Genomic DNA, 27,529 nt, shown 5'->3' on the forward strand with positions numbered 1-27,529 from the left:
TTTTTTCACTGGCTAATGTTGGTTTACACCTCAAAGTTAATAGTCATTGCTGAATAAAAATTGCATAAATCAGCAGGAACCTGTATTTTTTCTCTACTTTTCATTGATAATTTTATGTCTGAATTGATTGCATTCTCCAACTATTTCTCACTTATCCCTAAGGAAGAAGAGAGTAGGTATAAATTAAACCTAGAGACAACTCCAAACTCAAATTAGATACTTTTTCTCACCAAAAGTATTGAAACTGCCAGCACTCAAGGACTTTCTACTTTTGCTTTGTAATTTCCCTCCCAGAACCCCCCTCTGGCTGAGATTCCAGTAAGCGCTGATATCAACAAGAGAAAGTTGAATGAAGAGAATAAACTAAAGGCTTAGTTAATGTACAAACCTATTGGTAATCTTGGGAGATGCCCTTTACTCCTCATAAAACTATAATTAATAATAAAAAATAGGGCATTTTCTATGTATCTCTTTTACCTACTCAGTTTTGGGTAGAAAGAACATTTAGGGAAAATTAATGTAGATTAGGAAAATTTTTTAAAAAATGGATACACTGGACCAATTATTTAATGATCAAAATGCAATGAACTTTTCCTATCCCATATCATGATGCTTTCCTTCTTTTACTTATTTTCCAATGAACACTTAGGTTTTGCAGACATATGACTCAACAACTTTCCTAAACTACATGAAAATCCAAGATATGTGGTGCCCAAATACATACAGACTATGGCCCTTCATATCCAAAAACTTATGATCACCTTGCTTTTATTTTTCACAGAGCCTTAAAAACAACATGAAAGCAAACATTTCCATCTGGAGCAAATGAATTATAAGGGTTGAAAATTATATTCATGAATCTGAATATAATGATCTTAAAATGGCACTATCAAAAAAACCCTGCGAGATTCATTTTGGTAATACAATTTACTTATAAGGGCTGAATCAACAACAACAACAAGTTGTGGTCTTATTTTAATGAAATAAAAGCGGAGAAATAAAAATATGCATGCTCTCTTAAATTCTTGACTATATTGAACTTTAAACATTCCTATCATATTTTAAAATAGATATAAATCCTATAGAGCATGCAATTATTGCATTTAAAAGTTTAAAAGGCTACACTGGAAAACCCATTAGCAGAATCAGATATGATGTGGGACTGCCCATGTCTCCTGACCATGCTGTGATGTGTCACACGATTCAGCAGAGAGCAGCTGGGCACATCTAGCACTTCCTTGCCATGGCAGGGGAAGGAACAGAGCTGAGTAGCATGCAGGCCAGTCAAAATTTACTTAGAAGGTGTACATGTACAACTTGCTTGGGTAACCTGGGTAAAAGTGGTGGCACGAGTCTCTGGCTGGTTAAAAAACACCAGAGCTGCACTCTTGATGACTCCAGCTTGGTTTTACCCCTGTGAGAAGTAAGAATGGTAAGCAGTAAAAGTCAGAGTATGATCTTGCTAGACTGTCCTTTGGAATTCAACTTCAAATATGATTCTTAAGAGCATTTATTCTATATCCCCACCTAGGAAGACAATGAAACCTTTTAAAAACAAAAATTATAAAAATTCAGTTATATAAATACTCCAAGAAATCATGATTATATGAACTTTAAAAATATAAAAAGAAAATTCTACATTACATCTTGTCACAGGATTTGTATGATTCCAAGTTTTTCCAAGATAAAAAGATCACTATTTTGAAATCTATACCTTTAAGTCTCTTATATTTTTTCATGCAAAGCTTTATATTTGTTTCCATACCATCCCATTTATGTTAGTGATCCACATATATGGATATAGTGGATATAGCTATAGATGGATAAACATATATTATACAAGTATGATAAAGGCAATTCACCTCTTTACCTCTAACAACTATTTTAGGGATCATTTCTCCCAATTGTACTATAGCTAGTTATACAGTTTGACAAATATGAATATAAGGAGTAGAGTGAGTTTAGAGTTTTCAAATACCATCTAAGTTAATGATTAATTTATTGCTTCTTAAAGCAGAAATATATTGCTGGGGTTTTTTTTGTTTTTGTTTGTGTTTTAGTGAGAAATGTATCACTCGGTTGGTTAGGTTGTATGATTTCTTACTTTGTCAGCAAAAAGAAAGGATATTCTGAGCTCTTCAAAGCATAGCTCAATGTTCTTTTTCTACTTATGGTCAAAAACCTAAGAAGCATGAACCAAATGTCACCTTCTGGATATGTTGTTTTTCATTTGTGTGTGTGTGTGTGTGTGTATGTGTATGTATGCAGCAGTTATTAGGAAAGAATAACCCAGGCAAAATAAATATGCATGTGACATGTGACCTATGTTTGGTGCCAGCAGTTTTAAAGAATTTCAGGTTGAAACTGAACTTTGCTGGAATTTAAACCCACTGTATAATGTTAGAACATGCTAATTTTTTGCTTTTATTTTTAAAAACAATATGCTTTTAGGGGCACCTGGGTGGCTCAGTCGGTTAAGTGTCCGACTTTGGCTTAGGTCATGATCTGACGGTTCATGGGTTCGAGCCCCGGGTCGGGCTCTGTGCTGACAGCTAGCTCAGAGCCTGGAACCTGCTTCAGGTTCTATATCTCCCTCTGTCTCTGACCCTCTCCTTCTCAGGCGCTCTCTCTCTCTCTCTCTCTCTCTCTCAGAAATAAGTAAAACATTTAAAAAATTTTAAAAACAATATGCTTTTAATCTTTGTGTGAGCATATATGAGAATTGCCCTATTACTTTTTCAGAGGGTTTTTTTAGTACTAATTTAAAACATCATCCGTATAAAATTTATTGTTGAATTTATTTCTACTGTTTGAAATAATCTGAAGTTTTATCCTTGCTTTATAAAGTATTTAATTTTCTATCTAGTTTGATGAATTTTCCACTGTTATTTTAAATAGTTTTAATTTCATTACACTCTATTATTGGTTTCCATGTGTCCAAGATTTAGCTTGGAAGAGGACAGAATGGTTATAAAAAGAGTCACCCAAAAAGGAATTTTTGTTCAGATGATAAAATGTTTTCCAGAACTTGGTAATGAAGTCATTGTGTCTCCACATATCAAATGTATGATTTTCTAGCAATTAAAAAGATATAACAATGAAGTGGTATTCTAAGCAATCATCTGGAATATCTGGGCATTATAGAGTTTTTGACATATTCTGGAAATCAACTGTTTGGTAGAAAGAAATTAAGATATTTAATTTCCATAAATCCAATTTGATAAACCTATGACAGTAATGTAGCAAAAGTTTCTCTGCCTCTTTTTTTTTAACCTCTTCTTGACCCCAAGATAATCTTGTTCCTAATCTTCCCTTATTTTCTCTTTATAATAACTTCTTTGATAAGTTCTTCTATTTTCAGGGAATTAGATTATTATGAATTCTTCATGATCAAATCTGTTTTTAAACCCCAAATTCCCCCCCAGCGTCTTACTCCCAATACTGTCACTTCTAATTCAGTATTTTCCAATTGAATTCTTCCTTTTCCTACTTAAACCTGGTAACCTTTCTAAGAATGCCATTTTGAGAGTGACATTACTGTTTTTCCAGTTTCCCAGTCTTTCTTTACGAGTTTGTCAAATTGACAGGTCTCAGTGCCCATACGTATTACCTTTGCCCAGAATTTCATCACTTCATTGCTGTCAAATGATTGTTACCACGTTCCGCATGATAAATTCATTGATACCAAACAAACTTGCCTAAAACATCACATTCTCTTCCCTTTTCTCTGCTTCAGAACAAATAGCTCCTATTGACTATATAACAGTTCTAAAATTTTCCAGGTACTTCAAAGATTTTACATTCTGAAAACACCTTACTCACTCAAACATATTCTTCACTATCTTTTCAACCAGCACTTTATTCATGCTGATTGTTCCACTGCTACACCTTAATAGTAAGCCCATTCCCAACTGTGAGTTTCCTTTGATAGGGTTTTGCTTTGGCTTTCTGATCATGTATTTGACCCAAACTTGGAGTCCTATTTCAATTTTATCTCTTCCATTTAGCAGCTTGCTATGTTCTTACTGTTCTCAAATCTATAATTTTTATATTCAGCCCTGCAGGATAAAACTCTTTAATAGATCTTGAATGATTTTGAGAATTAGAGTTATCTTCCCTCAAAGATGTTAAGATTTCCCAAAGGAGGTTATAATATAAAGTTCTCCTTTAACTCTTCCTTACTCTTAGTAGCTCAGCACAGTGCTGAATTCACAGAAAGTACTCAATAAATGCTCATTAATTAATTGATGTTTCTCAATAGATCTATTTTAGGTGATGAAAAGTAAAATGAGAAATAAATTCTTATTTTATCAGAATGAGCAATATATAAATTAGAATTGAGCTCATTAAGCAGACTTTGAGTGAAATTCCATATTATACCTCATTTTGTATGTATTTTTACCTTTGAAAATATTTTCAAATTTACAATTATAATATATCTTAGCAGTGCTGAAATGCCTGAAAGAAAGGATCAGGAGCTATGAGTTATGACATCGTCAACTACTTATTACTTTTACAAATTCTGTTGATACCATTCTTAAAAAGAAGTTTTTGAAATATGCTCACAAAATCAGACATCTTTGGTCTGATTCCTGTGGTGCTAAATATCATACCCTCAAGCTAAAATCTGTCTTTTATAATTGTGCTGGACTTAATTTCTCATGGGCTATTAGAAGTCCAAATATAAGTAGTAGTAAACATTTTAATGTTTTTCACAACACAAAACTGCACAAAACTTAATACCATTAAGCTGCTATTATGGGATCCTATTAATTCTAATGACACAGTGGGAACAATTCCCTTTCTTCTTTGTTTTATTTTGAACAACTAGTAATGTGACAATAAGAGCACATTTTCAACTTTTACTCTTAACTGTAATCCTTAAGTGGAGGTTCTCTAAGCAGTTCTTAGCATTTTTTAAGTTATTCTGGAACACCGTATAGATTTGCTCACCCTTGACTGGGCAAAATGTAATCAGTGCTTCGTGCATTTTCCTAATATGTGTAATACTTGCATAAATTAATAACACTCTATCATAATCAGTAAGCCTTCAGGGGTGAACAAAAGCTACACAAAACTTTCACATTAAAAAAAAAATCATAGTAAGACCTAATACAGAAAGTAAGGAGATGACACTTTTACAATGATCAATAAAATACAGTTCATTGATTTGTCTATAGAGCGTAATGTAGTGTATGTAGACTAGAATGTGTTCAATAAGGTTGATTTTTTGGATGGGCCACAGTTTTTATCCAGATTTTCAAATTGTCAAGAAGATGAATATACTAGTTACTCAAGGTGATGATTTCCTGTGGAAAGTTGGAATTTCTATGAATGGATTTCCCAGTAAAGAACATCTCATAAATTTTCAACATTGTCATATTCATGACTTTCAATATACTTTTTAATAATGCATATAAACACAATAAAAATACTAAATAACCATAATGCATGGTTACTATAGGAAATGCAACAAAACTTTAAAAGCATTCTCACCTCTTTGCTTTCTTCTAGTTCTGACTCACTGCTAAACTCTTCAGTATTTAAATTTTCGAAGTCAGACTCTCCAACAGCAATTGGCACTGTTACAGTGAGGCTGGGATTGTTTATGAATGACATATAATCATTTTCATCGATTACATATTTTTCAACACTGCTTCCGGTACCTACACCGCTGGTGGTTCCATTCCCATCTTTAAGATAATTAAGTTCTTTGCTTATTTCTATTCCAGTATTATTGGAGATGCAGCTGTCTATTTTGTTTCCTTCATGGATCTCTATAACTTTTGGCTTTCTAAAAAAGGTTTTTCTGAAACACTCCCGTATCTTATTTTTCACATAATCAATTCCCTTTTGCATCCTTCCTACTGCAATCTGGAGATTGTTCATTTCATTATCATCATCAGTAGCAGCAAGATTGTCTGAGCTAAATGAACTCAACAATAAGGCCAGAAAGAGGTTCAGAACCTAAAAGAAAAAAAGAAAATTTGCTACATTAATATGAAGTATTCATAAATTAATAGCTTAAACAGGGAATTCATAGATCTTTACTAAAATTAATTCAACAATTGCTCACTGTATTTACATGTCTTAATCACACACTATTTGAAGGACCTGAAATCTTCTACCTGGTGTAGGGGTGAAATGATAAAATAAGTGTCTTTTCTTTTGTAAATAAGGACAATAAGAAAACTTCTAATACCTTAATTGTGTACTCACGGTTGTCAGTGAAGACACAAAAATCCCACTTTTATATAAAGGTCTTGGCCAATGAGAAAAAAAAGATGATTTTAGTCATTTTACTTCATTTTATCAGTTTGTCTAGAGAATGTCTATCTTCATGTGTATAGACTGAATTTATTTATTTAATACCCTGATTATATGTGTTAAAACAGTATACTTTTAATATAAATTCCTTTTTCCAATGGCCACAAATTTATACCAGCAGAAATTTCTAAATGCAAATTGTGTAAGGTTAACATACTTCCCATCAAAGCAAGAGCCATAGTTTGTTTCCTTATTTCTGTATCAGATTTTGTTCATAATCTAGAGTTTCATAATATGCTATTCTGAAAAAAAAATGCATGTCTACAGTTATTCCACAAACATTCTTTAAATCTTTTTTAATGTTTATTTATTTTTCAAAAAGAGAAAGAGTGTGAGATGGGGAGGAGCTGACTGAGAGAGAGGGAGATAGGAATCCTAAGTAGGCTCCAGGCCTGTCAGCATAGAGCCTGATGCTGGGCTCGACCCCAGATCATGGGATCATGACCTGAACCAAAGTCAGACGCTTAACTGACTGAGCCACCTAAGCACCCCTCCACAAACATTCTTTTAAGTAGTCTCACTTGAAATGTACCTCTCAAAGGAAAGGTTCAGTACAATGGCATAAAGAACACGTTGTCCTTATATAACTGAGAAATTTATGCATTAAAACACATAAATATGCAAATTGTGCTTTTACATTTGTGCTTTTAAGTCAGAACTGAAAGTAAGCTTTTAAAATCTTGTCAGTGTCCATACATATGAAAACTTAAATTACAATAACTTATTTTCTTTTAATAAAAGCAAATTCAGGGAAGGATATATTTAGACCCTTTCCAAGTCATTTGAGTAAGTACACTACATACCTACAATATAATAGCCTATTTTATTGAAAATTTATCTTCAGAATTTGGTAGTATGCAACTTATGCCTCTGAGTAAGCCAATAATATGAACTATGAATGTGTAAAGATCAGTTATATTTTTAGGTTTACTGGAGATCATTTTCTTCTCAAAGTAAAAATAGGATAAAAATAATTCAAGCCATAACAGTAATATTGGGATTCAATTAGTCTTCATAAAAACACTTCTCTAAAAAGGAAAAATAAAAATAAAACTAATATTTTTGCTCCCAAACTTTCACAAATATACCTCAGTTAATCCTCACACCAACCATAAGATTTCTGCCTTTTTTTTTTTTTTTTCCTCCCCAGTTTCATAGTTGGGAAACCTGAGGCTCAGAGAAGCTAAGTAACTTCCCCACGCTCAGAGTGCTTGTCTTGGGGTTTGAGTCTAGGTTATTGAAGGTTAAACCAGAGCTGTCTATTGCATCAGGCCACTTCTTATCTACAGTTTGATCTTGTTCTTAAATATGAACATTTGTAATACATACGTACCACAAGGTTTCCAATGACCATGACCAACATGAAAACAATAAGGCACATGGTTTGGCCAGCGACCTCCATACAGTCCCACATGGTTTCTATCCATTCTCCACACAGTACGCGGAACACAATCAGAAAAGAGTGAAAGAAGTCATTCATGTGCCAGCGTGGAAGTTGACAGTCACTGGAGATCTTGCAGACACATTCCTTGTAGCTTTTACCAAACAGCTGCATGCCGACCACAGCAAAAATAAAGACAATGATGGCCAGCACCAAGGTGAGGTTACCTAGAGCCCCCACAGAATTACCAATGATCTTTATCAGCATATTCAGGGTGGGCCAGGATTTTGCCAACTTGAAAACTCGAAGCTGTAATTAAGTGAAAAGATACTCTCAGTATAATCACAATATAATTTTAGAAGTTAGACCAAGTTTTATTAGTATGTCATATTTTAGACCTACCTCTAAGGGATATAAAATCTCAAACAGTACTAAAATTCAAGTCCAGAAAAAAGAGTTAACAATACTAGAATTGTAAATCAAGTCATATAATTTAAATGTAAAAACAAAAGAGAGAAAATGTTTCAGGATAAATAAAACATTCCGATTAATCAACAGATGTATCTCTAGAAACAAATTAATATTTTGATTACAGTCACTTAAACTGAATTGATTTTAGTAAATTAATGTCACCCTCAGATGACAGTTTAGAGTAAAAAGAAATATTAAAAATCTGAGTTATATATTTTAATGGATATTTATAAAATAAAACAAAAATAAACTGATTTTAAAAATTTACATAAAGACTTCCTTTCAGTTTGAAAAAAATACACATTTTACTTAATTTCCAATAAAATTTTACATATTTTGAAATACATTTTTTTGCCAAATTAAAAAAAGTTTATTATACCATTGTTTTAAATGCTAATGGTATCAAATATTTTCCTACATATTCCTTTAAAGTAGTTCCCACTAATATAAGTAAGGTTGATATAAACCTAAGATTAGGGTCACCTAGGTGGCTCACTCAGTTAACCATCTGATTCTTGACTTTGGCTCAGGTTATGATTTTATGGTTTGTGAGATCAAGTGGTTTGTGTAGATCCCACAGTGGGTTCTGTACTGGTAGTGCAAAGCCTGTTTGGGATTCTTTCTCTCTATCTCTCTGCCCCTTGCCCACTCATGCTCTATCTCTTTCTCAAAATAAACATTAATAAAAAGAAAATTCAAATATCTTTTTAAAAAGCTAAGATTAATTGAGGGCTGAAGTTATTATTTGCATTTTTTTACAGAGTTGAAACCAAAAAAATTTTAAGTGAATTTAAAACATAATTTTAGAGGCACATGTGTGTTTTTAAATGTGCCCTGTATAGCTAATCATTATGAAATGCTTCAACCATTTTTATCATTCTTAGTGTTAAAAGGAATGTTTATATATTTTCTTAGAGTATCTTGCACATTGATGTAGATTTAAAATATTATTAAAAGTAAGTATAAGATACACATTAATTCATTTTCAAAATAAATTTTATGCCAGTGATAGAATATAAACATAATCTAAGTAGATACCAATCTGAATGATCTCAGTACAGACAATCCCTCCACATTTGCCAGGCCAAGCTCCATCAAACTAAGGCTGACAATAATTCCATCAAAAATATTCCAGCCCTCTTGGAAATAATAATATGGATCCATGGCAATAATCTTGAGAACCATTTCTGCTGTGAAGATCCCAGTGAAGACCTAAAATAAAATAGAGATCACAAACATTGAAAACTTTTGAAATTCCAATAATCTGTAAAGAATATAAATAGTCATGAGTAAAAATATTTAAAATGGAGAAATGTGATAAACTGATACAAGTTTAGCATTTTTTTTCCAGGGAAGTATTTGTTTTATTTAACAAATCTGCTAGATATCCAAGAAAAGGCTGATTTGAAAATATTTCCTCATTCACATTTTATTAATTTTTTTAATGTTTTATTTATTTCTAAGAGAGAGAGACAGCTTGAGCAGGGAAGGGTCAGTGAGAGAGGGAGACACAGAATCTGTAACAGGCTCCAGGCTCTGAGCTGTCGGTACAGAGCCAGACATGGGGCTCGAACCCACGAATCGTGAGATCATGACTTGAGCCAAAGTCAGACACTTAACCAACTAAGCCACCTAGGCGCCCCATCATTCACATTTTTAATCTGATACTAAATAATAACTACTGAATTCCAGCCCTTTTTGGTACATCATACTTCTCACATAATCACAATGAATTTTGTTTTTAGTATTATTGCAGTAGGGACAAATGTATATATTATTTGAAGTTACTGTAAATATATTTTAATTTTGGTAAAAAGCATATTTTGTTCTTGACTTTTGTGATTTTTTTCAGGGAAATCATCTTATTTGTATAATTTAAAAAATATTCCTGAAATAAGAGTGAGGTTGCCATGAATGTTTTATAATAATAATCTCTGGATGCATGCCTCAGAATTAAGGTTAATGGATTAATAGAGCAAGGAGCTGCAGATCTAATTGAAAGCAGCAGGAGAACATTCTCAGTGTCCATACACTCACAGTTAAAGTTAATAAATTATTTGAGAGGTTGGATGAATGTCATTTGACAATAGAAAGAAAATGAAACAAACTCAAAAAATTTTTAACTCAAAATCACAGTCTAAGAGACCCAGAGACATGAAGAGTTATGAAATTACTCTTGCAAATAATCTTTTAAAGCAATTATCTTAATTAAGTATAGGTAATAGCTGCAGTTTATGACTTTAAAGGCAAGCTTTCTGTTTACAAGGCATATCAGTCTTTACCTTGAAGGAAGTCTGTCAAAATAACAGTATCCAAAATTATTTGGTTCCTAAAACATCAGGTTAATTGAAAGAAATATTATCCACTCTTAGAAATGTATAAATGCAGCTAACATATTATTTTCCTAAACACAGAAAAACCTAAGGGAAATACTCCTCCCAGAAAAAATAGCTTAACTTCAGTTCATCATTCATTCACTCAAGTAGAAATAAAATTTATTCTAAGTAATCTTAACGCATGAAAATCCAGATACATGGTGGAGTGCACACTGAAAATTATTTCTTTTTTACTTTATAGAATGACTCACCATAAGATATTTTTCCCTGGTGAATGTAAAATAAATTTTGATTTAGAGAAATTTTATTTCATATACAAAGTCTCAGGAGCAGCTATTTGAATTAGCAGCCTGATTATAGAAAAACATTAAACTGAGGTAGAAACTATCCAGGTAAATCATCTACAAATATTTCTTTCTACAGAAGAATCATAAGGTCATTCTTTCAGCTCTTCTGAAATGACTGGATCTCCTACATTAGAGGTGCCTGGGTGGCTCAGTTGGCGAAGCCACTGAAGTCTTGATTTGGACTTAGGTAATGATCTTACAGTTTGTGAGATTAAGCCCCATGTCAGACTCTGAACTGGTACTGTGGAACCTGCTTGGGATTCTTTCTCTCCCTCTCTGCCCCTCCTCCACGTGCACGTGCGCACATGCCGGCCTGCTCTCTCTAAATAAATACATAAATATGTTTTTAAAAATCTCTATACCTTAAACAAACATTCTTTCATCTAAACTGTAACCCCAACATGAAACTCCTTTCATTTTAATTATATTGTGATTTAAAATTATATCTATTTATATCCTTAAATGTTTTCAATTTAAGCCCTAAAAATCACTTGTATTGTGTTTGGGTACATTTTAGTCTAGTTTAGCATTGTCAGTGATTAGGAATTCTTGAAAATCCCTTCTCATTCTAACAAAGGTCAATCTAGCATACTAATTTAATGCCTATGTTTACGTGATTTTAAAACTCCATCAAAAAAATTCTAAGAACAAAAAGAACTGGCAATCTTTGAATGAATCTGTATTAGATTATGTAAATAATGCCCATGTAGGGTTTATTAGCTATGCTAATGTGTGGTTTATAAATATACATTCAGCTACCTTTGAATTTTCTATATCACAAAAAATTTTTAAAACTCAAAACAATTAATAAAAAACATATTGAATGTTTATTGTTTGTTCTTACCCTAATTCTGTCTTGTTTTCTGAAGAAGCTTTTTGTCTTTTGAAACTTTAGATTATATGCTTCTGTAGCCACTCATTCATTCAGAAAAAATTGCTAAAAACCTACTAAATGGTAAACATTTTGCTGGGCTTTGAAAATGTAGTAGAAATTAAGATATGCAAACCTGAAGCTGCATAAACCTAGGTCATTTAGACTGATACATTTCTTTTTGTTTGTTTGTTTGTTTATTCATTTATTTATTTAGAAAGCATGAGCAGGGGAGAGGATCAGAGAGGGAAGGAAGGAGAGAAAGAGAGAGAGAGCGAGAGAGAGAGAGAGAGAGAGAATCCCAAGCAGGCTCTGCACTGTCAGTGCAGAGGCTGATGTAGGGTTCTGTCTCTCGAACCATGAGCTGAAATCCCGAGCTGAAATCAAGAGTTGGACACTTAACTGATTGGGCCACCCAGGTGCCTCTAGGCTGATACATTTCTTATGGACAATGACTCCCTAATCCAGCTTCTCTTTAATGAGGAGATAAGTTCAGTGAAAAGTTCCTAACCTATTGTAGGTGACAACACATGATAACTAGTAAAAGTGTAAGTCCTAAGGATGGAGATGAGAATGAGCCTGGGAGTCTAAACCAAGAGTAAAGAAATGTGGAGCATTTTAGGGGTGCCTGAGTGGCTCAGTGGGTTAAGCATTCCAGTTTTGGCTCAGGTCATGATCTCACAGTTCATGGGTTCGAGCCCTGTGTCAGACTGTGCTGACAGCAAGCTCAGAGCCTGGAGCCTGTTTCCAATTCTGTGTCTCCCTCTCTGTCTGACCCTCCCCTGCTCACACTGTCTCTCTCTCTCTCAGAAATAAATAAAAATCATTAAAAAAATAAATGTGGAGCATTTTGAGTTGTTTTTGGGGACACAGCACTTAGGGTGACCAAATATTTGAGTTTAAGGTCTTATTTCAGGATGAGAAGGCTTCCTTAACCAGTACTTACTTAGAAAGGCAAATTATGTTGCTGTACATTGAAAAGAGAAATGTTCATCCTAAAGGCTAAAGTTTGCATATTGATCAATTTGCTCTCCAGAATGTCTACTTGCCCAGACTGATGTTTCATTATTTTTTGTAGTGAATTTGATGGACTGTAGCCTACTTTTGCTCTATTATTATTAGCCCCTAATTTTAATTGTTTTAGTTTTATTATTCCCATGCTTTTTTTTTTTTNACCGACTAAGCCACCCAGGCGCCCCATTTCCATGCTTTTTGGATACACATCTTTAAATATTTGTTGTTGTTGATCAGTGGGGGAGGTGTAATTGAAATATACTGAAAAAATTATGGGAAATCATTTAACATTCATGGTGTTCTTTTCCCTCAGCTGTCAAATGAGGATATTCATTGAGATGACTTATCGGGTCTGTATCTAAAATTCTTGGATTTCTATCAGCACTGTATTGCCTACCAAATTTTATTCAGAAATTGATGGCAACAATTATTACACAAGAGCCTCATTGTAAGTTGTTAGTTTGGAAACAAGATAGCTTTGCATTATACTAGGAATGGAGTTAAATAACCAGATAGCACTTTCATTGATGCAGGATGCCTTTCAGGTAAATTTTAGGATTCGGCTGCCAAGTGTTTTATCTTTCAATAAGCAAAAGGTTTTTTTTCCCCTTAAAAGAGTTATCATGCCCCTTTCCTGAGATTTTAAATTCATACCCTATTCCACATCATTTACTTGAAATAACTTAGCTAATTGTGTTTCTTTAGGCTTTTATATGCAAATAAACTGTGAGATAATTAGTACAAGTACCATGTTCCGAGTTCCCTTCAGGGTCCAGCAGAATAAAGGGATATCATGGACTCTTAATCACTGGTTATAGTGAGAGTTATAGTAAGAAAACTAATCAGCATAGTAGCTACAAACCTCTATCTATATTCCTTGAAAAGTTACAGGTTAGTTGAGAATGTGTATGATGAAGAGGTTGTCTAATCTGCTATGATTGATGGAAAATATTTTGCTTATAAAATCTCTGTGTGGGTGCATGGGTTTTATAATGGTTAAAACAAAAACAAAACAGAACATCTTAGAGGAACTCAGCAGATATTTGAGGTCTCTTGATACTCAAGTTTGATCAACCCAATCAGTAGAGAAGTGATGTACTTTTTATGTGCTCCAGAAACAGGATACAAATGGAGTGCATTGATCTAAGGAAAGCTGAAAGTTCCACAAGTCTTTTATAGTACATTCCTTTGTTAACAATTCAGCCAAAACCTAGATGTCCTTATTTATAAGGTATTATGCAATCATTTGAGCAGTAATAACTCTACATAGAAACTAAATTTATTTAAATGAGTGAACTATAAACTCCTTAAAGTATGCAATGTAACCATGCATAGTGTAAAATATAGTCCAAAGTCAACTAAGTACCCAAGATGTAAGGAATATATTCTCTCCTCTCCTTCCCTCTCTCTTACTCTCTCTTTATTATAAAGCTTGTTATGGGTATAATACACTATATGAGAAACTATGAAATGGCTTACACATATGATATTATTATTAATAATAACAAGGAACTTTCAGCTAACAAAAATGGTCAGTTTATAAATTCTCCTACTTTTATGATTGGAAATAGTTAACTCAGGTCTGTTTCCTGTCATATGTACTCTCTATCTTGGTGAGCCTTGTTTCCCTAGTGTTAACCTCAGCTTACCAATGGTTCTATCACAATCTATCAGTCATCAGTCTTCTACCCCACCTCTATACCTTATTATCTTCATTGCTACTCATAAAGTTACAGAATTTTAGAACTGGAAGGGACATGAACTATCACCTAGTCCAATATATTATACTCATTAGGAAACAGACCCAAAGATCTGAATGACTTTTTCAAGAGCACCCAGTTATTTAGTATGGACAGTTAGACTTGAACCCAGATTTGGTGCTTTAGTCTAGTGCTTTTCCATTCAATCATCCTATAATTCAACCTTTCTTATCCTGTGCTTCCAAACTAGTGCTTCAGCATTGGAATTCCATAAAACCTCAATTTCCTGCTTTAGTCTGGAAGATTTCCAAAATTTCTTCCTAACTGCTCAACTTCCTTAACTGTTCAGTATCTTGGGAAAAATACAGGAGCTAGAACAAAACTGTTTTCCATCAGTATTTCAGAGAAAGGTTAATAGCATGTATTAGAGAAAGGAAATTGTTTATTGAGCACATGCTAGATGCCAGGCATAGTATTGTTTTTGCATTACCTCATTCAGCCTTCAAAACAACTCCAGGAGATGGGTATTAGTATATCCGTTTCAAAATAGAAAACAAAGACTCAGATTTTTTATCAGACTTGTCCAGATGCTACATTATTAGTAAGCATTGGCAATGAGGTCAAACCCACTTCCACCCAACTCCAAAGCCCATGTTCTTTCATGAAAACATGCTACTTAACTGAAGCAGTCCATTTGGTTAGGAAACAACCAGTTGGTTATTTATTGAGCTGCAACCATGTAAACACAATAGGAGATAAAAAAGAAAAATGGGACATAACCCAGAAGAATATGAAGAATTGAGATGAAGTGATTTGAGTCAGAACACTCTAGATGTGAATGTAGACAACAGTGAAATATTTTCCCATATATAAGCATATACAGATGTGATGTTTGTGTAGTATAGTGACATGACTGTTCTGATGGGCCAAAAGTGGCTGATTTAGGAAACAGTGGACAATAGGATGGTATGGAAAGGATGGGATAAGACGGGGAGTCTTGAAAAACAAATAGGATTGTTGAACCACAACAAATGATAATACTTTAGTAAACTGCAAGCATACTGAGTGTAGTGTGTTAATATATTTCAATAGTAGTTATAGGTTTAAGAAAAAGTTACCTTGAAGGAAGAAATAATGTCTTCATGTCGACTTGTATATAAGAAATAAAGGAAAAATAAGTAATGGCTATCAGATTTCTATCTTTGAAGTTGGAAGTCTCTTTGAAGCTGAGAGGCTACTACTAGAGGTAACACAAGACTAAACTGAGATTGTTAGGACTTTCAATAAGCTGTGAGAAAGATGATCTTTCAGCTGTCACATACTTTGTTTAAAGCTTTCCTTGAACAACTATCTGTAACAGTTGGAAATATAGGACCTGAACACTTAGCTTATACCACAAGAGTAGATAATTCCCATAGTTGTTGAGTCTATAAAAACATTAAGTGGAAAACATAGCCTTAGTAGACATAAGTCCAGAAAAGAAGGCAGAGATAGAGTGATTGGAAAGATCAATAAACAATCATTAAAAAAAATCAATATCACAATCAGGTGTCAAGGGTGAAGAAAATCTCAAGAATCAGATGGGTGTTTTACTAAGTCAAATAATGAAGTTAAGTTCAGGCCACTTACTGGGTAGACTTTTATGAAATCGTCTGCCCAGTATCCCCTTTTCAACTTCTGTTGGGAATTGCTCCTCTACCTATGTGATTCCTCAATTCTGTCATGTTTTCACATGGTTCCACCCTGTGCCTCTGATTAAACCAGAGGAGAGCATCTGACTCAAGCTGTACCAAACAAGAGTCCTATCATGAGTCTTTGAAGTGGAACTGAAAAAGAGATCCAGTCTTTTTCTAGTGCAGAGATTACAAGATGTAAAACCAGTGAGGTATGGCTAAACATGTTCCCTGACCCAGAGACAAAAGATAAAGTGAACACTTGGGCTATATCCAAACCCTTGGGTAAAGCATTTCCTGAAGCCCAACTGCAACACTACCCTTTATATGGTTTGGTAGCTCATCTTTTTCTTTCCATTTTAGGGGTCACTCTTTTTATTTTCCTCTTAAGGTAGTTTGAGTTTGTTTCTGTCTTGTGCCCAAAAAGAAGCTCTTAATTAATCCTTTCCTTACTTGTTTATCTATTTCAAGTTTCTCATATAGATTAAGGAGGAAATGTACATGTCAGCACATACATACACAAATGCCTGCTCAAGTATTTTAAACCAAAAGTATGACTAAATTACAAATGCATTTTTACTATTTCTTCACTTAGTGAATACTACTAAATCATTTTATTGGGTAATTCAATTTGAAATTATTAAGTTCTCTTTCAAACAGAAATCAGTCTTTATATTTTCCTTTCAACAGACATGATTTCTTCAGAATCTGTGTATGTTAAGACAGCATTTTTGTGGAGTTGGAATTAGATATCATGAAGATATATATAAAGACCTATGCTTTAGCACAAAAGACAGTAAAGATTTAACAAGTTTACAGCTGTTAAAACACCATGGTCAGTCAGCATGGACATTGGTCTGACCAATCAGCATTCATAGCAGTTGAATTTTAGATCTTATCACTGAGATTCCCTACAAAGCACAAACAGATTTTTTTCCTCTGGTCTATATCTCCCATTCTTGCCAAAGAAAACAAATAACCTTCAAATGAACTTACCAGGTTTCCTACAGTTAATACGCTACTGAATTGACCAGTCATTGGGTAGTGCTCCATAGCCATAAAGAGGGTATTTAAGACAATGCAAATGGTGATGGCAAGATCAACAAATGGATCCATAACAATTAAATTCACAAGATGCTTTACTTTTAACCATGCATCACAGCAGTCCCAGATCAAAAACACATTGGCAAATCTGTACCAGCATGGAGGACATTTCTGTCTAGATTCTTCAAGTTCTAGGGGAACAATAAAAAGGAAGAGTAGTAAATAACAATAAAAATGAATTATTGTTGCTATAGATTATACATTATTTGATAAAATCAGTGCCTCTACCTGAGGATGGAAATTCATATTACTTAGCTTAAGAAACCTGAGAAGGCAATCCCATTAAATATGTTCACAAAATGTTCATTAAAACTTTCATATAAACATATAGACATCTTTTCTACCTCCTTTAATTAAGTACAGAAAATAAACACCTTCAACTTAATGTTTTGCTTCAAATTAGCTAGCTTTATTACCTAATAACTTGGTAATTATTGATTAAATTGCTATATTCTTTTTATGAAAACAATTTTTTTAAATGTCGGTAATGGAACGATCCACCCTCTTTGCTTGCAAAGGGTGAACAGAAAGCTATTATATTTCTCTGGGACATTTACAAAGAGTTTCTTCACCCTAAGAAGAAACTGAATAAAAATAAATGTCCACTATCAAAGCAATTTTTAAACAATCTTTACAGAAATATTAAATCTATCAAACACTTATTATTTCTTTTGAAAATGCCTTTATAAGAGCACTGTCTAAAGCTATGATTCTTATTAATGTGTGTGACCATCTCTCTCCTCTTACTATCTTCACATCAGCATTAATGAGAATGTAGTGTGCTCTTTTTAGTATAGAGTCAAACCCAAATCTATTTATGTTATTCATATTTACGCATATCTTTTAGAATTTTTGCCTAAAATATGTTAAAAAGTTGCTAGTAATTTTAATGGGTGAAACCTACTATAATTATTATGTGACTGTTTAGATACCATATTCACCAACAGAAAAGATATGAAAAGTAATTTCAAAACACATGTTAAATACTATATACTTTATATAAGTATCATAGAAGACTTATAAAATTGCACAACTAATGTAATGTCCCTCCAGACTTCATGAGCTGGAGACTTATTTAATGAATAAATAGAAGAGTAATAGTTGCTGCCCACTCCCATATGTCAAAATTAACAAGCGTTTGTGTGAGCTCTCCTTTAGAAGATTGTAATTGTTTCTGTGTATGTGGAGGAGAGATCTTTTTTCAGGGTCAGTGTTAAACAGAAGTTTTCATTTATCCAGTTCATTCATATGCCTCCTCCAACCACATCACTACTTCCTTGTCCAGAGAAGAGACTAAAGCTTGAAAGAGGTGTTTTTCCTTGTCCTTTTACACACCAAGACTTAAGAAGGGAAGTATTTATTTTAATTGTTTAAGGATAATGTAACATAAGATAAATTCTCACTGACATAATATCAAGTGGAGAAATAACCACTCTGCAGACATGATAACATGTTAAAAAGAAAAAGGGACAATATTAGTTTCTGTAACCAGTGTGATCATACTGTATTTTACATATCATCTACTTAGGTCTGTTACACAACTCTGATCTTGGGTAATTGATTTTGTTAATTCTATAGGAAGAAGAAATAGTTCCACAAAGCATAAAATTATGTAAAGCTGACTATCTCATGGCTTGCTTCTTACCCTCCATTGTATTGGTCAGGATGCTAGCTATGCTCATGGCTCTTTGCTTTCCAGAAGAATCCTCTAGCATCTCCATTGAAATCTGGTAAGAACTTAGCCTTCTCTTTCTGACTTCCGTTTCAGTGGTGGTGCCCTGCAAACCAAATACTGATGGTTCAAACCACCCTTTCAATGAATAATACAATACCACAGAGCATGTCTTTGGAAAATCATGCCACATGCAGTTTTTCCAGGTAATAGCTTTCAAGTAATAATAAAATATTAAATGTATTATTAAGTTAAAAACACTTTAAAAATTATCACAAGCAATAGCATTTAACAAGATTTCACCAGTTGGATGCAATTGTATAGGATACTTTGTAGCAGGAATATTTTAATTAACCTATTGGAATTTTCAGAGAAATTTCATAAGCATGACTTTAGCATATTGTTTCATTTCATTCAAGTGCAGATTATTTTCAGCTTATATCAATGATTAATAATCAGATCAATCTTCTCCCCCCAAAATGGTTTGATTATAATGTTGCAAAGCAGAATTATTTTCTTTGAAGCAATATTGACAATATTGACATATATGGGCCAATTTTTTCCATGCACAAACACAGATGTACAATGAAATGTGTGTGCTTTCCTGAGATTTCTTTGATTATTTCTATATGCTATCCTATAAGAAATCAAAACATTTTAGAGTCATTAATAGATATCAAAACATTTTAGAATTCCTGTAATATTCACATTTGTATGGAAATTGCCTATTATCAATATATTGGTCATTATAATATTTAATTTTAAATACATGAAATTTCCAGAATATGAATATATAATTATATAATTCTGTGTGAACATACATTCATAATAACAATTTGGTCGTCATAGTGCCTGTTATTTGTCTACTGAATTTGCAGATGTTTCTTCTCAGACTCTAAAAACTCTAAAGCATTTGAAAGCTAATGGTTTTATACAGTTCAGTTGGTTCTAAAGTTTCTATTGTCTTTCATTCAATAAATCATATATTATTTTTGAGACATTTCATTTTGGGTAAACAGGATGGTATAACAGGCTAAACCGCCCAGACTTTGATTATTTCAAATTAGTGCATAATGTCAGGGGTAGCTAACTTATCTATTATCACCTCTGGCAGAAGTTGTCCAGTAGGTGAGGTTAGAGCTGATGGTCCACCCACCAAGGAAACCACACCATTGCAATCCACAGTGCTGTGCATCTTCCCATTTGCCGGAAGCCCTGGCACCATCCTGGATGACATACTGGCCTGACTAACGTTACTGTTGCGTCGCTCTCCATGTCTGTGTGGCACAAACAGTGAGTCTCTCCTGCTCTCGCTGTCTTCAAATGTACTGTGCTCATCATCAGCAAAGTCATTTTCAGAACCGACATCCTTTGTCCGACCTCTGAAGCTGAAAATGCTTGTTTTGCTATTGCGTCGTGGGGAAAACAGGGAGCCACGGATACTTAACAGAGACTGAGGAGAGAGCAAGAGAGAAAGGAATTGGGAGTTGGGGTGGAGGATGGGGAACACAGTTACTTAACGAAAGTCTTAATATTGTAGAATCTATTTGCATTTGGATTAGAATAGTCATGCTCTTAAACACAAGAAATCAAGTTTATAGAGAACATATGTGTTTTGATATTTTTATTAAAGACCACAATGCAAATTTGGGCATAAAGTATGTTTTTCTGATTAAGAATTGAGATTTATAATTTACTCGAGCTCCTGGGTGGCTCAGTCAGTTAAGTGTCCGACTTCAGCTCAGGTCATGATCTCACGTTTTGTGGGTTTGAGCCCCGCATTGGGTTCTGTGCTGACAGCTCAGAGCCTGGAGCCTGTTTCAGATTTTGTGTCTCCCTCTCTCTCTGTCCTTCCCCTGCTCATGCTCTATCTCTCTCTGCCTCAAAAATAAAATAAACTATTAAAAAAATTAATATAATATACTAAGTGCATGACCATTTCATTTGATCTTACCTCTAATACTATGAGGTGGATTTTGTTATCATAATGTTATAGGTGTGGAAATGATGCTAGAAAGGACAAATGATTTTTTTTTGGAGGAAGTGGTGGTTAAACAAATACATGGCTTTCACTCTGAAATGCTGTGATCTGAAGGGCATGAAACTTGGAAAATAACTAATGACTCAAGAGAGATTGTTGGCTCAAATTTAAAATATGTGTGCCAAATGTGTTACTTCTAGATAATGATTTAAAAACAAAACTATTATCTCTCTGTTCTCTTTTTTTGGGTTCTAAAAAGAAATTAGTTTACTTTCTTTCTGGATCTGTTTCTCTCTATACAAGTGGGAATAAAAGTCACGAAACTTACCTATGATGCTGTCTTCCAAATTTGCTAACAGTTTCCCAAATATAGCTACTAGTGATTCACCTTGAGAGAATATATGTCATAGCAAACACAACAGAGAGAATTTCTAAACTGCCATATAAATTCTATTATTACTTAAAATTCAACACTAGCTTTAAAAAGCAAGATGTATATACATGACTTTACCAAGGAGGATGATGTAGAAGATAGCTTATCCTTCTGATCTCACTTCAATTTTATTAAAAGGAACTGGATGATTCAGAAGTTTTTTTATTACATATGTTCTCAAATAAATTGGGTAAATGGTACTGGAAAATGAAGATTTAACATGAAATTCCTTCTTTTACCCTTTTGAATGAATTTTAAACTAGCAGCATCAAAAATCCCTATTCTAGGCTTGGTGATAGTTTTCAAAAACATCTCTATTCAGTGTGTAGAATCTTTGTTTATTTTCCCCATTGTTAACAATGACATTCCCAGGAGTGCCTGGGTGGCTTGGTCCGTTAAACGTCTGACTCTTCATCTCTGTTCCTCCAGTCATGATCTCATGGTTGAGCCCTGTGTTGGGCTCTGTGCTGACAGTGCGGAGCCAGCTTCTCTCTCTCCCTCTCTTTCTGCCCTTTCCTTGCTCATGTTCTCTCTCTCAAAACAAATAAATAAACTTTAAAAAATGGCGTTCTCCATTGCTCCCCCTGCTAGACTCTTAAAACCCCTCCTACCAGTCTTAGTAGCCAGGGTTTTATATGTATGTATATGTGTGTATGCGCACACACACACACACACACACACACACACACACATGCATACATATCCGCGTGCCTGCACAGATATGCCTGGGCCTTCCCATTCTTCCTCCAAACTTCAGTGTAAAGCCAAATAAAATAATTTTAGTGGGAAAAAAACATAGGAAAGGCAGACTCCATCAAATTTATTTTTGGTTCCTCTGCCTAATTAGGTCATGCTGATTTTCTTAGGCCCCATTTTTAGCTTTATTTTTATGGCTTTTCCCAGACTGCAAAGTACCAGAATAATCGTTGTTGCCCTCTGTCATAGTGATGTTCTGGAAAGATATTTTTCATTAAGAAATGTACTCTTGCTTTGGGCTTACTCAGAATATCTGCAGAAACTATTGGCTATCCAGCTTGTCCAACTTGAGACTGTGCCTTTGTGACACTCAGTTCACACACATTTGACTACCCAATGCCAGACAGTAGTTAGACTGATTTTCTAATCAATCAAAGTGATCAAGAAATCAAATACTGTGAGGGCATAAACTCAGCCCCCAGTAATAAAGAATGTTAATGTTTTAATCTCCTTAGACTCAATTTTAATTAGCAACAAAATAGTGGTTTTTATCAGACTTGTGTTTTGAAACTGTAGTGTGTATTTTTAGGTCCTGGGTTTTTTTGACTTGGGATTCAGTAAGTAGGGGACAGGACTCTGGATATGAATATCCAATACATATTCCAGGTGATTCTAATGCAAGTATTAGAAGAATGCTAACTTTTTCTTACATTAATCCCTCAGATGGCTCAGTGTGATACTCTTAATATATCTATGTTCCACAACTGTCTTTGGGAACTGAAAATCAGTCTACAGGATATTGGTTTAGAGTATGTGGTATGTGTGTACATTTATAATGTATCTGGTACATTCCTTTAATTTGCATGTTTTCATGTTGGGGTGTTTTCAAAGGCTTTCCAGAATTTTGAGTTCATTTGAAATTTCTATTCATTCTTTGGAAAGTATAATAACGGGTGTGAGCAGAGCTTTCAAGGCAACAGAGACTGAAAAAGAGGATAACAAAAATAGTATTCAGAGAAAATAAACCAAAAATAACACACTAGAAGATGCAGCAAAGTAGAGGGAATACCCACAGCTGTGGCAGCCCTCCTCTAAGGAAAACAAGCTTTTATGCTTTAAGGACCAAAAGGCCAGTTTCCTTTGCCTCAGACACAGCACAACATGAGTCCTAGGCATCTTCTTTCTTTCTTTCTTTTTTTTTTTTGCATTGTTCCAAGAAAGTAAATATGAACTTTTTCTCATATAACATTTAATAACAAAAGGGAAGATAGAAGACATTAGGACAATAGGTATGTAAAAGACAGTCCACCATGTGGAGATTGAACTTGAAGTCAATTGGGAAAAGTCAAGATGCAAGATGATGCAGAGAATTTAAAGATGTTCTAGTGGCAACATGTAAAGTGAGTGTTGGCAATACTCACTTCATAGCATTTCAAATTCAGTATATGTACCTGTCAATGTTTTCAATAAATCAACAAATATACTTGGCTATAACTACAAACCTGGTTTAAAATAAATTGTCTGAGTCTCCAAACCACATAGCTAAAATCTTTGGAGGGGATTTCCTTTCCATTGTACACCCTTAAGTACCCTTTCATTTATACTCTGAACATGATTTATGTATTTGAAAATAAAATAATGACTAAATGTAAAATAACATTTATTTTATGTTAGTAGAGGGCAAGGTATCCATAATTTATGGCTTCTCTGCCTCGACATTTTCAGAAGATAAATTTGTTTTGAAGAGTATACCATGCCCATCTTATGCTTCCTATTCGCTTTACTGATTCTCTTTACTCTAAGAGAGTCCCTTTTTGTTTATACAACCAGAAACTGTAAACTGCTTCTGGTATATTTTTGCTTGTGAGTTTTGTTAATGCTCCCTGTCTTTACTGGGATATGTAAATCATAATGTTAATAGGATCTTTCTTTTATTTTTGAAATCTCTCCCATCTGTCTGTTTATCCATTTATCTATCTACCTACCTATTTATCTACCTACCTACTATCTTGCTATCGATAAATATTGGAAAGTGAACTATATGTAATATATGTATATACCGATTCTGTTTTGAGTATTAAATCTGTGGCTGTCCTGCAGCTTCCCTCTGCTATTGCCTCTCCATGATTCACTCAACATAGGCCTCACAGATGCTCCTTGAGCATTCCAGGCATCCCGCCATGCCAGGGCCTTACACTTGGCCTTTCCATGAGTCTGGGATGCTCTTCAATGAGATAGTCACTTTCCTTGCCTCCTTAAAATCTTTGCTGAAATATCTCCTTTACTGTAAGGGCTTCCCAAACCACCCTATTTAAAATTTTTACATCCAGTTAGTGCCCCTTATGTGCTTTTTGTGATTTACTTTTTTTTTCCCCATAGCACTTATCACCTTCTAGCATGCTCTATAACTTATTGATCTCATGTATTTTCTCTCTTCTTCTTTAATATAAATTTCCATGAGGTCAGTGAATTATGTCCATTCACTGAAGTATTTTCATTACCTAGGACTATTTCTGCCACATAGTAGGTGATCAATAAATACTTGTTGATTGGCATTTTTTCTTTGAGCATAGTGATGAAACAATGATGGAAATAATACTGTTTTCAAAAACATGTAAATGTGCTCACATAAATATTGCTACTATGCATATACATTTGTGATTATTGAAACTACTAAAAAATTTTTAGTTTCCCTAACTTGGAATAATTCACCAACTTAATAAGAGCTTTACTATTTGTCACATAAGGTTTCTATATGTTGCTTAATCTCACACAACTCTTCAAGGTAGATATCATTACCCCCTTTTATAGAAACTGAACACAGTACAAGTGACTTGAAAGGTCACAGGACTCACTTGGAGTTGAGATATGAACACAAGCTTCTGTGATGTCAATCATTCTGTTATAGTGTCAAATACTCCTAATCCTAATGACTCTTAATAGTCTTAATAATGCTAAAATATCAAGGCTGACAGTTTAAGCCAAAAAAATCTGGTCAGAGAAATTAACTAGCCAAATAGAGCTTCCAGTTAATCCCAAATGTGTTATACTGATATAAAACCATACTTTATATTTGTATTATGCAAGATAATGATTGGATCTCTTGATACTGGCATTATCTGAAGGGAAATGATTTTTATCTTTTAATTTTTTGTGTGTGCACATCTATTTTGTTCTACTAAGAGAATTCAAGTTATTAATATGGAGTTTGTTACAGACTTATTTTTTGTTTTATTTTCATATTCAATATAAATTATAAAATAAACACCCATTGATAACTTGTCCATGCCCTTTCCTCTCAGCCAGTAACTAAACACTACACTGAATTTTGTGCTTATCATTCCAAGTTTTAGAAAAGTTTTTGTTCTTTATAAGAAAAATGTCATACCTCTCAGTTGATGTACAGTTTTTTGGTTTATCTCAATTATATAGTGTCCCTTTAAGCATTATTTTTAGGGTATAATTCTGACCCAATTTATATGATTATGAGTTAATACTTCATGGCACATGAAATTCTAGGGGAATCAAATAATGTTCAAAGCCATAACTGTACTTATCACAGATTTCATAATTATTTACTCTTTATATTATGCAACCATAAAATATATCAACAAAGATTTAAAACTACTTTCCCTCATTGACTTGAAGATATGCTGAAGAATTGTGTAGTTCACATTAAATTAGAGCAAACATACACTGTCTTCAATTTAGGTCTCTTCCAAGAGCATTTATGTCATCATTTCATTCTAATGTTTCGTAGAGCAACACCATGTCAGCATAATGGAGACTTATGACAGCACGGTTCTCATATCAAAAGATCAAGGCAAAATCCAGAGCCATTTCTCTTTAAAATTTATACATATGTTGCAGTGAGAACCTCAGAAAATAAAGGCAGACACCCATATGCAAGGATAATAAATTCATTTGAGGTCTCAAAATGAAAAAGGTAAACAAGAGATTGCAAAGCTCTCACTGAAGAGAGAAATCTGATAGGTAGGTTTCACACCCTCACCCCCCATAAAGAGGAGGTTTAGAAACATGGTCTCAAAATAGTGTATGTTTAAAGCTGATTACCTTAAGAATTATTAATGGTTTAATAAAAGTCTCTTTTAAAGACAACTTATGATACTAATTAAATAACTATATTAAATGTTAGTTCCCTGTCCCTCATTTATATGAGATATTATAAAAATATGCCAAAACCAAATACAGTATATATACATATATAAAGCAATAGCAATGACAAAACAAACTGGAAAACTTAATAGAAACCATACCTGATGAGGGGAGTAGAATTTCTTGTCACTAGTCAGTCGATTTCCATCCATGGAGAAAAGGAAGCTTCTTCTTTTGACACTGTCCTCAGATTCTGATTTGGGAAACCTGTCTCCCTCTCCTTTGTTGTTTCCTTCATGATGTTCCCTCTGTCTTCTTTTCTTCCTTCGGTTCCTCCACTCCTTAGCACTTTTGGAACTTAACTTTGATGCTTCTGAAGAACTTTCCAGGAGCTCTCCTAACCCACCTATTCCACTGAAATCTCTTGAAGCAGCTGATGCTGCTGCAACTGCCTGTTTGAGACAAAGCCAGGCACTGTTTACAACAAGCCAGTTGACTGTGGTACACGCATTGCCATGTAATACTATTAAATATATGTAAACATTCCAGTCATTTCATTGTGTCTTACCACAAGAGAGTTTACTTAATAGTGACAATTTAAAACAGTATAAAGCAGTATGTTAACCTATGCATTAAGGCAAGAAAAGTCTGGTTTGGCACATCTCTTCGAGAGTCTTTTAAAAAAAAAAAAAAATCACAACTGTTGAGATTAGCTTCATTTCAAGGGAAAATTGCTCTCTTAAAAATATCTTCTACATTTTAAAAGCAAATGTTCTCTTTGTGGTGGTTGCTGATCTGATTACTATTCCAATTCCATCCACAGGCTTGTTCTTCCCACATGTGACTATGAACAACTGAGTGATATTTTTTCCTTCTAAATCTAGGACTAAGATCTTTTCTTTTCTTTTGGTGGTGAACTCAAATCATTTGAAGTTCTTTACCACCAGATAGAAGTAGTGAGGATATATTGTCTAGTTTGACCTCTTCTTTTATTTGAATTATATTCAGTACTATAGTTCACGTCCCTGGGGTCATGTTAATCTAAGGCTAACCTGATTAGTTTATTATGTAGCACTTTTAGTTTTACATTTTTTAATGTTTATAAATTTATTATTTTTATAAATAATAAGTAATTAACATAGCAGTCAATAAGTACCTGATATGATCATTTAAGGGATTATGAGATCTTCAAATATTTTCTTTTCATGTTTCAGCACTAAGTATACTTAGTTGTTTTGAATTTCTGTATATACTAGAGAAACAACCAGCTCTAAGGTGAGACAAGACAAATGTGTTGTAATTTCAGTATTTTAAGACTGGAAATGACCTAGCCATGACTAGAGAGGATATGAAACAGCAATATAGTGTGTATCAAAGCTGAGTTCTCATTAAGTATTCTCCTGTTTT

At 33.8% G+C, this 27,529-nt stretch overlaps 1 protein-coding gene and 1 non-coding gene across 7 annotated transcripts in view; both read right to left on the reverse strand.

Annotated features, from left to right (window-relative positions):
* Positions 1–27,529, reverse strand: part of LOC144225546 (sodium channel protein type 3 subunit alpha) — an 81,748-nt gene that overhangs the window by 26,991 nt on the left and 27,228 nt on the right. For 2 of the 6 annotated variants that reach the window (XM_077756771.1, XM_077756770.1), the window contains exons 10-16: positions 26,284–26,574; positions 20,002–20,349; positions 18,870–19,002; positions 17,117–17,355; positions 9,218–9,391; positions 7,661–8,017; positions 5,497–5,967 (exon numbers count right to left, since the gene is read on the reverse strand). In XM_077756771.1, the coding sequence (XP_077612897.1) occupies positions 5,497–5,967; positions 7,661–8,017; positions 9,218–9,391; positions 17,117–17,355; positions 18,870–19,002; positions 20,002–20,349; positions 26,284–26,574 (2,013 nt within the window). The remainder of the gene's footprint in view (positions 1–5,496; positions 5,968–7,660; positions 8,018–9,217; positions 9,392–17,116; positions 17,356–18,869; positions 19,003–20,001; positions 20,350–26,283; positions 26,575–27,529) is intronic. The other 4 variants (XM_077756775.1, XM_077756773.1, XM_077756772.1 and 1 more) reach the window with 4 other exon arrangements.
* On the reverse strand, positions 17,701–17,829 carry LOC144225549 (small Cajal body-specific RNA 24). Its single transcript, XR_013333341.1, has one exon.

The sequence above is a fragment of the Crocuta crocuta genome, unplaced genomic scaffold (assembly GCF_008692635.1).
Source record: "Crocuta crocuta isolate KB4526 unplaced genomic scaffold, BGI_CrCroc_1.0 scaffold359, whole genome shotgun sequence".
In the NCBI taxonomy this organism is placed as follows: domain Eukaryota; kingdom Metazoa; phylum Chordata; class Mammalia; order Carnivora; family Hyaenidae; genus Crocuta; species Crocuta crocuta.